Source organism: Choloepus didactylus, chromosome 7 (assembly GCF_015220235.1).
Source record: "Choloepus didactylus isolate mChoDid1 chromosome 7, mChoDid1.pri, whole genome shotgun sequence".
NCBI classification, from domain to species: Eukaryota; Metazoa; Chordata; class Mammalia; order Pilosa; family Megalonychidae; genus Choloepus; species Choloepus didactylus.
Genome location: NC_051313.1, coordinates 30,121,609 through 30,134,099, shown reverse-complemented (window position 1 = coordinate 30,134,099; position 12,491 = coordinate 30,121,609). Strand labels below are relative to the sequence as shown.

Here is a 12,491-nt window from a genome sequence, read left to right as displayed (position 1 = left end):
GTGTTCAGAAAATTTGTTTACTGATTTTTTAAATATTATTCTTATAATGTTATAGTATGGAATTGTATTCTGTGTCATTGTAAAATATAATACAACTCTTTCAAATCTGAAACCAGAAACTTTGAAAAGTGGTTAGCGAATTTAATAATGCAGAAATTTATAGTTCAACAGTAAAGCAAAAACATAGGGAAAAATATGGAAAATATTTAAAAATATTTAACTTCATTAGATTGTCTTTCATAGTCTGTGTCTACTAAAACCAACCAACTACAATTTAATATTTAAGCATTTTATGACACCAAGGTAATTAAGAAACTCAATAGTGTGGCTATCACCTGTTTGTTAAAACACTTAACTATACTCTTCACGCAGGATAATCTTTCACTATCAAACAACATCAAGCTATGTACAATTCTTAATTGAAGACTCATTTCAGTTACAATAAGGCAATCTGCAATTTAATTATAATACAAACTACAGTGTAACTAATGACATGGTATTCATTTGTGCTGGATAATTAGAGTGGTCAGTAAATAAGGTTTTACAGTGAAGGAAATAAAAACAGGTGAGGGAATCAAAATGGCAGAGTGAGAAGCCTCAGTGCTCCAACCCCCACAGAATCTTTGAACAATCAGCATAAACTAGCAGAAACATTTTTCTCAAAGCACCAGAAAACAGTTAAAGGGTTAGAGGAAAAGGGTGAGTGCCAAATCAAGAAAAAGGTAACTTAAAAGTAGTAGAATCTGGTGGCGCCCTGGCTGGCTCCTCCCTCATCTCTTCACCAGCTCAGTGTGGAGTCAGCTCATGCTCCCAGTGTGAATTCTTGGTTCTGGATCCAGAGAGAGAGTAGAGTACCTCTCATGCACGTACTGGGAGCTATTATGTCTGGTCCAGCATGTGTGGTGACAGCCTTGAGGGACTGAACCAGGACACTTGTTGCAGGTTCACTGTTCTAGAACTTGCCCTGTGTACAGAAGCAGCTCACAGAACTCTCCTATAGAAGGCTGTGGGAGAGCAGTCAAGTTATGGCCACCAAGGGCAAGGAGCTGCTGACTACAGGACATACAGTACAGTGCTTGGGACTGTGAGGAAGCTGTTTCTTAGGAAAGTGGAGACATTTGTATCCATGTAAACAGAGGTGTTTCTAGGACCACATGAGAAAGCCCAGGACAAGACATATCTGTAGAAATGATCAGGGAGACCTCTTTGCTTTGGCCTAGAGCTATTCTCTACACTCATGATATAAGATAAACTCTGAAAAAGATCACTTACACCGATCAATGTGCAAAGACTGTGAAAGGTGTCTTCTTTTTTACCTTCTTTTTTTGGTTAGTTCCTGGCATTGAAGGAAAGCCTTGTCATAAAACTAGCTGGATATAAGCTTAAAAAACAGACACTTCAGAGTCTAAATTCCAGCAATAACACATTAAAATATCAAAACATCCAGATTTCAACAAAAGATGACAAAACATATAAAGAAACAGGAAGCAATGACCTAAGCAAAGGAGAAGATTAAAGCATTAGAAACCATCAATCACTGAGGAGGACCAGCTCTGGGACATACCAGACAAAGATTTTTTAAAAAGTGGTCTGAAATGTGTTCAGAGAACTAAAGGAAAACACGGACAATGAACCAAAGCAAATCAGGAAAGCGATAGATGAACACAAAGAGAATAATGGGATAGAGATGGAAATTATGAAAAGGAACCAAACAGAGCTGAAGACCATAGTAACAGAAATTAAAAATACCCTAGAGAGGTTCAACAGCAGATTGGAGTTGCTAGAAGAAAGAATCAGTGAACCTGAAAATAATTGGAATCATCCAGTTTGAGAAAAGAATGAAGAAAAATGAACAGAATCTGAGGAAACTGTAGGACACCATCAAGTGTACCCATATATGCATTGTGGGAGTCCCAGAAGGAGAAGAAAGAGAGAAAAGGGCAGAGAGACTTTTCAAAGAAACAAGGGCTGAAAACTTCCCAAATTTAATGAAAGATATGAATAGACATTATCCAAGATGCTCAATGCACTCCAAACTCCTATTTGGGATAAACCCAAATGGACCAACACCAAAATATGTTATAATCAAACTGTTGGACACTAAAGATAAAGAGAGAATTCTGAAAGCTGCAAGAGAGAAGCAACAAGTCATGTACAAGGGAGCTTCAATAAGATTAAGTGCTAATTTCTCATTGTAAATCATGGAGGCAAGAAAGCAATGGGAGGATATATTTAAAGTGCTGAAAGCAAAAAACTTTCAACCAAGTATTCTATATCCAGTAAAATGTTCTTTCAAAAATGAAGGAAAGATTAAGACATCCCCAGATAAACAAAAGCTGAGGGAGCTATTCACCTCTAGACTAGCCCTTCAAGAGATGCTAAAGAGCTCAGCAGGTTGAGAGGAAAGGACAATAGACAATAGATCAAGTTTATCTCCACTAAGGGTAACAACATGGGTAAATATAAATGTACTATTGTATTTTTGGTTTGTAACTCCACTTTTTACTTCCTACAGCATCTAACAAGGCAAATGCATACAGTGTAATGGTAAATCAGTGTATGGAGACTCAGAATAGACATGTAATGTGTGACAAGAACTATATAATGGTGGGGGGATGAGGATATAGAAACATAGTTTATACATACTATTGAAGTTAAGTTGCTATCAATGCAAATAAGATAACTCAAGTATTCAGAAAATGGATTGATAAATAGAGAGATTGATATTACAGATGGATAGACAGAATGATACTGCAAATGTGGGAAAATACTAAAATTGGCAGATTTGGGTATGTGGGGGAATAGAGGCATGCTGGAATTCTATGTATGGGTTTTATATTATTTCTGTATTTGTCTTGTAAGTTTGAAAGTATTTCAAAATAAAAAGATTTAAAAAAAACCCCAAACAGGTGAAGGAACTGTGCCTCATTCATCACTTGGTGACTAATGAGAGGCTGAGTGGAGAAAGTCATTTCCCCGCATACTCCTTGATATTGTGCAATAAAAGCACATGTTGGAGACAGTTCCACTAACCTAATGTAACCACCAGGCAAGTGTCAGTTCAGAAAAAAACACAAAGAGAAGTGATAAAATAGTATATAGCTAAAACTAACTCATTTATCGATAAAGACAGAATAATTAGGCATGCCCAGACTCTATGCTTTGTGATAGAAATGAGTAATGGGAACATTAACTACATTATTTTAAATTAAGGACACACTTTAAAATACCTAAAATCTAATAAGTCTTCTCTACCTAGGCTTGATTTATACCTAGAAATGTGAAAATGGTGAAATGCTTGTTACAAACCACAGAGGTGATTTTTCTTCTTCAGGTTGGAAAAGAAAATGTACAGGGCCTCTTGCTAATAGTAACAACAAGATCAGACAGAAAACTCTGACACTTTCACATTAAATAAATTGAGTTGTACCAAAATCTAATCTATTTAAAAGGCAATGAATTTCTTTTAGCAAAGACGTTATGTAACTTATGCGTCTTCACTCTACAACAGTATTGGTGAAGCGACCATATTTGTTTAGGCAGGACTGTATATAACACCTAGGTTGTTTTACAATCCAATTACTACTTGCAGTTAAATCATAATTCCTATTCAGTTACAACAACATGATAGCTTTTAAATTAATAATTTATTACAGATGTAGCAAAACAGATCATTTTATGATATTTTTTTCTTGAAACAGATTTTGGGGCAGAGTTCCTAATGTAGCATATGAGTAAATTATTTAGGTTCTCTGCATAGTCTCAGTTTGCACAAATACTGAAATCCAATTTGGCTTATTGGTGTTACGGCTTCAAATACATAGACCTCCCCAATTCAAAATATTGCTTGCTTGAAATCCAGCTGGGTGGGGACTTTTCATCTCTACTTGGCACTGACTAACTTACATTCGTCAGTCACACGTTGTGTGCCTAAAATATAACATGCAAAATATATATTCTGCTTTACCAACCAGGCTGTACATCTCCTGAGGGTAAAGACCATGTCTGTTATCTTCTTGAATAAAGTGAAGAGAAGCAGAAAATATTGCAGCACACCCAGAACCTAGCACAAACCTTCATCTCAGCAGGGACTTAAATAAATGCTTTTTTTTAGACAAAGAAAACATAAAGAAACCAGTATCTTTAGGTAATAACCTGAATACCTAGATGATATGGACAGATAATACCCATAAGTTCACATTTTTGTTAACATTTAGGTGTTGGCAAATAGCAACATCCATCACTATTTTCAAAATTGAGAGGGAGGAGCAGAATTATGATATTACAGCCAGCATATTCTGTGCCTCTTTCATAATTCTTGCCAAGAGCTTCAAAGCCAGTCAACAGTGAATATTCAGATATTCTAAAAAGTGTCCTCAAGCATTTTTTTTCACCTCTTGGGCATCCTTCTAAAAACACTCCCTTACTCTGAGAAGGTAATTAAGAAAATATGATTTGCCAGGCATAATTTTCCCCTCTCTTTTGCAACTTCTGCTGGTGACAGCCTTCAAAATACTAGAAAAGAGGCACCATGCCAACTGTCCCTTATCCCCTGGCCTCTACTGTGGAAATACAGAGATTCAGAGGAAGCAGCATATATGCACAGTTGACATGAACAGCACGTCTTGAAATGTAATTATTGCAGATAAATATGAAATGTCATTTTCTTTCCCTACAGGAAATTTTTTAAGAAGATAAATCAGCTTCACAGCTGGAAGGAGAGTGGATTAGACGAGCGTACTTGATTGGGCAAAGGGATAGGAAGGATTTTACTGGACTGATATTACTATCAATTTTGCCAATGCTTATTGTGTGAATTTGGGTAAGTCACTGCTATTTAGTAAATGGGATTGAGAGTGGAGAAGATGTATAAAAATAATAAAAAATTCATGCAGGTTGCCAGGAACAAATTAAAATTGGTCCTATCAGAGGCAAAATGGTCACCCAATTTCCTCGGCTTTAACTTGAAAACATCAGAGAATACATAAGTGAATATGGAACATTGTTTTTTACCATTGCAGTTTTCTTTCACATACACAATTTTCCTATAATCTTTGAAATGAAACATAAAAAAATCTCTAATGTAAAATATTGCAAATGCAAAATAGGGTTTTATAAAAAATAGGAATACCCTAGTTAGTGTATTTTCAAGAGGTGCAGATATGGATGATAATAGGCGATTCAGTATTTAACAGCTTTTAAAGGTATTCCTTTGCGTACTGAAAAATATCTTTACTATACGCTAAGGGCAGATTTAACTAAGGAACAATCTACTTGATTGTTAGTAATAAACACAAACTACAGTTAAATACACTTCAAAATATTCCAGTTTCTCATGCTTATTTCAAGAGAGGTCAGCACTAATTAAATAATGCCAGCACCTTACAATAACTGAACTATTATAAAGATGTGGGCTACACCCTTCTCTAGTAGTTTTAGTAGGCCTTTATTCAATTTCATTAACTTCAAGGAAGCAATAGGAACTAGCTTCACAGAAAATTCACGTAGAAGTTGAGCAATTATCTACTCCAGGATTCTAAACCTGGGTTTCGTAGTCGTAGGTGGACTCCCACAGTGCTGTTAATCTTCTGAAACTGTGCAAAAACCTGCATACTCAGCAATATGCATTTTGAGGAGAGGGCCATGTTTCATCCCAACCTCAAAGCGGACTATGGACCCTAAAAGGTTAAGAACTACTGAGCTAGCCCCCGTTCCAGTTCACAAGTAAGCTTGGAGAGTTTTAATGGCTACATCAAGGACAAACCTAGAATAGATGTAAAAGATCTAGAACTAGGTCACTTGATAATCAATTAGCTCTGTGCACTATGTCTATACCATTTTTCTCAGAGGATGGGGAAGAAAATTGTGTACAGCGCTTTTGTGGCCAGATCTTATCGCAAGTAAGAGAGTACTATTGTGATCAGAATACTCTCTGAAAATACAAAGTCTGGAGATAGAAAGCTAATATATAAGGTCTATATGAGGACCCATCCCCCCCACAAAACACACAATTGTGGGACTCCAGACAAACATCACATTGTCTCAAAGCCAAGTTCATTGGCTTGTAACTTTGTAGCATATACTTACAGAGAAAGCCCTCAGACCTCTGTGATGTTTACTTATATGTGTTAATTTGGCTGGGTTATAGTGTCCAGTTGTTTGGTCAAACGTTGGCCAAGATGTTGCTGTGAAGGCCTTTTGTAGATACGAGTAGCATCTACAATTGGTTGACTTTAAGTAAAGGCTATTACCCTTAATAATGTGGGTAGGCCTCATCTAATCAGTTGGAGTCCTTAAGAGCAAGAGCTGTGGTTACCAGAAGAACTTATGCCTCAGGACTACACTGTCTACTCTTCTCTGAGTTTTCAGTCTGCTGGCTTCCCTTAAGGAATTCAGACTCAAGACTTCAAAGTCAACTCTTACCATAATTTTTCAGCCTGCCAGCCTGCCCTACAGATTTCAGACTTAGCAGACCCCACAACTGTAAGAGCCAACTCCTTAAAATAAATCTCTTTATATATATGTGTATATATATGTCCCCCCACCCCCACCCCCACTTCTCTTGTTCTGTTTCTCTGGAGGCTGTTGTAATAAAACCTCTGATGGGACAAATGGATGCTGACATATCACATTACATAATGGCACAATACCTCAATTTAATATGATTCAGTGGTGTGGACTCTACACATCCTACTGCCTTAACACTCCTCCCTGTTCCTGCCCACACACACACATACACACAATAGACAGATACAGGGTGATTTCAAGGTCTGGAGCTCTGACATACAAATGAAAACAAAGCACAGTGTTTAACTGATTTATTAGCCGAAGGAACAAGGAAAAAACCAATAATCTCATGAGTGAAGTCTTCAGGAAAGAAAGTCACTAAATACATAAAATATCTAAGTATGAATACTAACTCTATATTTACTTACTGGATGATGTTAGGCAATTACCTAATGGGGATAACAACAGTACCTACATTATTGGATTATTATGAGGATTAAAAGTGGTAATAAGTGTAAAGAGTATGGAACAATATCTGACATTTTATGATGATAATAGCTATCATCACCATGATTTTCGTTATTATAAAGAGCTACGTATGCAATTGATTGCTTATGGGGAGAAAGGAATTAAGAAGTAAGTTTAATACAAAATTGCTTATTAACAAAATGCTCAAGCTATGATAAGTGTTCAAACTAATCCCTGGGAGAATACTAGGAAGCTTGTTCAACTCAGTTTTCTCTTGGGGGCTCACTGCCATGATCTTAGCATTCCAAGGTTCTTCACCCATGTGGGATGAGAAGGTTGGATTATTCTGGGTCCATGGGGCAGCTTGGTTCCCTCCTTACAACGCTGGGTGGGGCAGCCGCAGGTGCTCCCTGCCTTGTTAAACCAGGTCCTTGAGTGGGGGATCTGAGTAGTCCAAGTGTTTCTCAGAACTGTAGTTTAACTTAAGTAAGTGCTTTGAGGAAGTGCTATTTCCTAAGAAGTGAAACGCTTTGATGTTAATTTTAAAGGTAACAGAAAGTTCTTGGCATCTATGGAGAGAAGCAGTATCACTGATGCAATGTCATCATGAAATAGTGAAAACCTCAAATCATTTCTGGCTTGGATGACTCTGTAAGGCCATGTCACCCCATGACAGACACCTATCTGTGGTTGTGGACCACTGAAAAGCTGGTGGCTTCCAACACAAGAACAGACCCCAAGACTCTCAATGGAGGCAACTTGTTACCTGTATAATACAATTATCCAGCCAGTGTCATTTGTCAGACCACAGTCTCAAATATCTCAACTTAAAATATGTTGTCAAGAATGAAGAATTTTACCTTTTTATATTCAGCAATGCCCAAGGTATTCCAGAGGGAGTATGAAATGCAGGTAGCAATTTTATCCCAAGTTCCACTGCTTTCTTTCGAAATATCTGAAAAGTTAAACAGTTCAGTAAGCTGTTGTTGCAAGCAAAACAAATGCAGTAGTACAGAACTGGACTACTTCAAATTTTTTTTTTAATATGAAAAAGGAAAATCTTCTCAAATTAAAATAACTGCTACACATTTTTTTGCAAATTATTTACCGAGTAAAGCAAGAATGGTCCAGGGGCCAGCATGCTGTAAGGTTTTTATTCTCAATCTTGGTTGCATATTAGAAACAGTGAGTGGGAATTGGGGAAGAATTTTAATAATCCCAATGTCTGGATTCTCCTGAGATTCTAGTTTCTATGGTTTGGGGCTCTGGGATCAGAATTATTTAAAGCTCCACAGGAGCTGCCAGGTGAATCCAGCATCTAGGTTGTGGACCAGTTACAGTTGGGAAACTGGTCTTGGACTAAGGATCAGGGCATCTGGTTCCCTCCCAGCTTCAACACAGATAAATGCTAGGGCAAAGAGAATACAGAAGTTTTAAAATGGCATATAGGATTAGGAGTAATTCATATGTCCTCTCAGTTCCTTGCAGCATTAACTTCTTTGACTTTAAGAATACAGAAGATAAAGAGTTCAGTTAGGTACAGATCCTGCCCATTTGAAGGTCAGAGTTTAGACGAAAGACAATACAGGCACATAAACTTACCTAGAACACAGATAAAATGAGGTAGATGCCAAAGGAGAGCTGGAGATAAAATCCTATAGAAGCTCAGATGGGTTTAGCAAGGCTTTATGGTGGAGATAGCATTTAGGTAGGGACTGCATGTAGCATTTGACTGGGGCTAACAATAACAGAGACTGGCATTAGGAGTGGGGAGTGGAATGGGAATCCCTGAGGGGATCAGTGTAAGCAGAGATGGAGGCACCCGGGGGCCTGCAGAAGACACAGGGACTAGGTGAGTTTGCCTGAGAAAAAAGGGGAATGTGCGTAAATGGAGTTGGACATAGATAGTGTGAACCAAAATTATCAAGGGTCATGATTCTAAGGTTAAGAATCTTACTCTGCTAAAATGGGAAAATACTGAAAGGTTTTTGGGCAGCCAATTCCCTTGAGCAGATCTGTGCTTTTACAAGACTGCTTAGATGATGTCCATCCACAGTTTCAGGTCCAAAGAAAAGCTGTGAGTTAAACTATATCATCGAAGGAAGGACTGGTTTTCCACTTCTAAAGACACAGCACCAAGCAGGTGCTTTGTCTCTTCTCCTTGCTGACACTATATGACTGAGCATGGTGGGCCAGGAACTCACTATCCTCAAATGAAGGAGTTGTAAGACTAGAAGAGCCCTGAAGAACACGGAAACGGAACAAAGTTCTCTCCCAGTCTATGGAGAAGCACATGGCTACTGTCAAAGATGTCACGTGTGGCTTCTTCAAAAGGAAGGATTCCTGTCCCTGGCTCCAGCTCCAAGACCTGAGGTTCTCCACAGAGAAAGCCAGGCACTTGGACACTGCACTCAAGACAATCAAGTAATGCCAATGTGGAGGATACTTCCAAACTCTATTTTTTTTTTTTTTTGAATCTAACTCTCATTTAGTAATGAAAGTCAAGAAAGATATGAATTTTAACATAAAACTTAGGTTGAAAATCAATTTAGATAAACTGATTTCTTTTGTATACAACTATGGGTACTTACATGTTTGTCATATGAGAAACTTTTTTTTTAATTCCAGAAATTATTACAACTCCCTTTCATGGGGACAACTTCCTGTTTCAACAGCCAACTGTTTAGGGATGGCAAGGAGAAAGAAAAAATATACCAAAAGGTATATTCCACCTTCCCTTTCTCTGCCTTACCCCAGAGAGTTCCAGATTCCCTTTTGCTCTAAGGATTTACCCAATCACTGCACAGCCATCTGTTGACTTTCTGGTTTCTACCCAACTTTTAAACTCTTAATTAACTCCTTTTCCAGAAACTTACATAACTCCAAGTCAAATTGTGTAATTAAAACATCATCTTGGATGTTATACCATATGGCATGGGAGTTAAAAGCTCAGGCTCTGAAGTCAAAACACACGTGTTTGAATCCCAGCTCCAGTTTTCAAGTTGGGTAATCTTGGGCAAGTTGTTTTTTAAACTCTCTGTGCCTAAGCCTCCTCATCTATAAAATGGGGATAGCATTGCATTTATTTTTTAAAGGTTGTGGAGAGAAATAAATGAGTTATTATATTTAAAAAGCTTAGGACACACAGTAATCACTCAAAAGATTAGTTGTAATTTTTATAATAATGATAATGATAATAATGATGTATTTCTTCAAGAACTTCCCCTATTGACTATTTGAAATTCTTTCTTGGCTTTTATCCAAGTGCTGTTTTGGTGCCTTCTACTCAGTTTCATTCCCTCTCTCTTTCTCTCCTCTTTCTCCCCCCCTTCCACCCTCCAACCCACAACAGCAATGCATACTCTTAATCACAGGCTTTCATTCTCAAAGACTAAATCCCCAGTTCTCATCACCTATTTGCATTCCCTTAGGGAAGCCACCTACACTCTAATTCCACTTTCCATTCTAGCTCTAGTTCTGTACTTCTACTTCTGTGCGCTATGTCACAATTTGGGTCTATGTTGTCTTCTGGAATTTATCATGTCCAAAACAGAATCAACCACTTAATATCCCAGGCAAACCTCCCCAGTTCCATCAGTGACACTACCGTTCAGTCAGTCCTTGGGGCTTGAGAGAACAGGCACCTTGACTTTCAATTTACTGCTCTTGAGTCCTGAATATCACTGTAAGTACTCTGATACGTCTTATATATAGCTTACTCCCTTTCCCTGATTACAGCATAGTCCAGGTTTTCAACATCAAGTTCAATGAGGTGGTATAAGGAAAAAAAGTCCTCCTACCTACTCTGCAATTTGCCAAAATTTTCCTCTCATCTTCATTAATCTGCATCACTACTTTTTTTTCTTTCTGTGGTTTTACAGAGATATATTCACACTCTATACAATCCATCCAAAATACACACTCAATGGCTCACAGTATCATCACATGGTTGTGCACACATCACCACAATCAATTTTAAAACATTTTCTTGAAGTTTATTTTTGTTTTTTAAAAAAACAAAAGAAATAAAACCAAACAACAACCCCCAAACATCCTATACCCCTTTATCATCCCCATAATTGACCTAGCATTGATGTGGTACATTTGTTACTGCTGATGAAAGAATATTAGAATATTAAAATATTTTATAATAAATATTAAAGTATATTAAAATAAAATATTAAAATATTACTATAGTCCATAGTTTGCAATAGGTGCATTTTTTCCATATATCACTCTATTTTTAACTCTCTGTAATAGTGACATACACCTGTCTAGTTCATTTAAGAACATTTTTATATTTATACTGTTAATCACAGCCATCATCCACCACAGGGTTTCCTGTATTACACAGTTCCATGTTTTATCCTCTAGCTTTCCCTCTAGTGACATACATGACTCCAGACCTCCCCTTTCAACCAGAATCACACACACAATTCATTGCTGCAAATTAACTCAACATAATGTGCTACCATCACCTCTGTCCATTTCTAAACATTTAAATTCAAGCTAGTTAAAAATTCTGCACACATTAAGCATCTGCTCCCCATTCTCTGCCCTCTTTCTATCTCCTGGTAACCTATATGCTAGATTTTTTCTCTATGAGCTTACTTACTATAATTAGTTCATATTGGTGAGATCATACAATACTCATCCTCTTGTTTCTGACTTCTTAAGGAACTGCCAAACTGTCTTCCACAACAGTTGCACCATTTTACATTCCTACCAGGGGTGAAAAAAGGTGTTCCAATTTCTCCACATCCTCTCCAACACTTGTAGTTTCCTGTTTGTTTAACAGTGGCCATTCTAGTAGGTGTAAAATGATATCTCATTGTGGTTTTGATTAGAATTTCCCTAATCACTAGTGAAGATGAGCATCTTTTCATGTGCCTTTTTAGCCATTTGTATTTCCTCTTTGGAAAAATGTCCACTAATGTCTTTTGCCCATTCTAAAATTGGGTTGTCTTTTTAATATTCAGTTGTAGGATTTCTTCATATATTCTGGATATCAAATTCTTATCAGATATGTGGTTTCCAAATATTTTCTCCCATTGAATGGTGCCTTTTCACCCTTTTGACAAAGTCCTTTGAAGTTCAGAAGTATTCCATTTTGAGGAGGTCCCATTTATCTATTTTTTCTTCAGTTACTTATGCTTTGAGTGTAAGGTCTAAGAAACCACTGCCTATTTACTAGATCTTGAAGATGCTTCCCTACATTTTCTACTAGGAGTCTTATGGTACTGGCTCTTATATTTAGGTCTTTGATCCAAGCACGTTTTTAAAAATCACACAACTTTCTTGTTCAAGAAACTGTAATAATTCCCTGTTATCTAAAAACCTCAGGTCAAAACTGACTTTTCAAGGGTCTCTATGAATCAGACCCACCTATTATAAAACTGCTATCTTCTGTTCTCTCAAAGACTGCTCTGGCTCCAGCTTGGGACCACATGGTATCAAGCATTCATTCCACTTCAGCCCACCTCAGTATCTTTATTTACATAGTTCTTTTGTCCTGA

The 12,491-nt window shown here is 37.3% G+C and overlaps 1 protein-coding gene across 1 annotated transcript in view; it reads right to left on the bottom strand.

Annotated features, from left to right (window-relative positions):
* MAN1A1 (mannosidase alpha class 1A member 1) overlaps window positions 1–12,491 on the bottom strand; it is a 178,491-nt gene that overhangs the window by 68,369 nt on the left and 97,631 nt on the right. Inside the window, exon 6 of the mRNA XM_037844405.1 lies at window positions 7,836–7,930. Within this exon, the coding sequence (XP_037700333.1) occupies window positions 7,836–7,930 (95 nt within the window). The remainder of the gene's footprint in view (window positions 1–7,835; window positions 7,931–12,491) is intronic.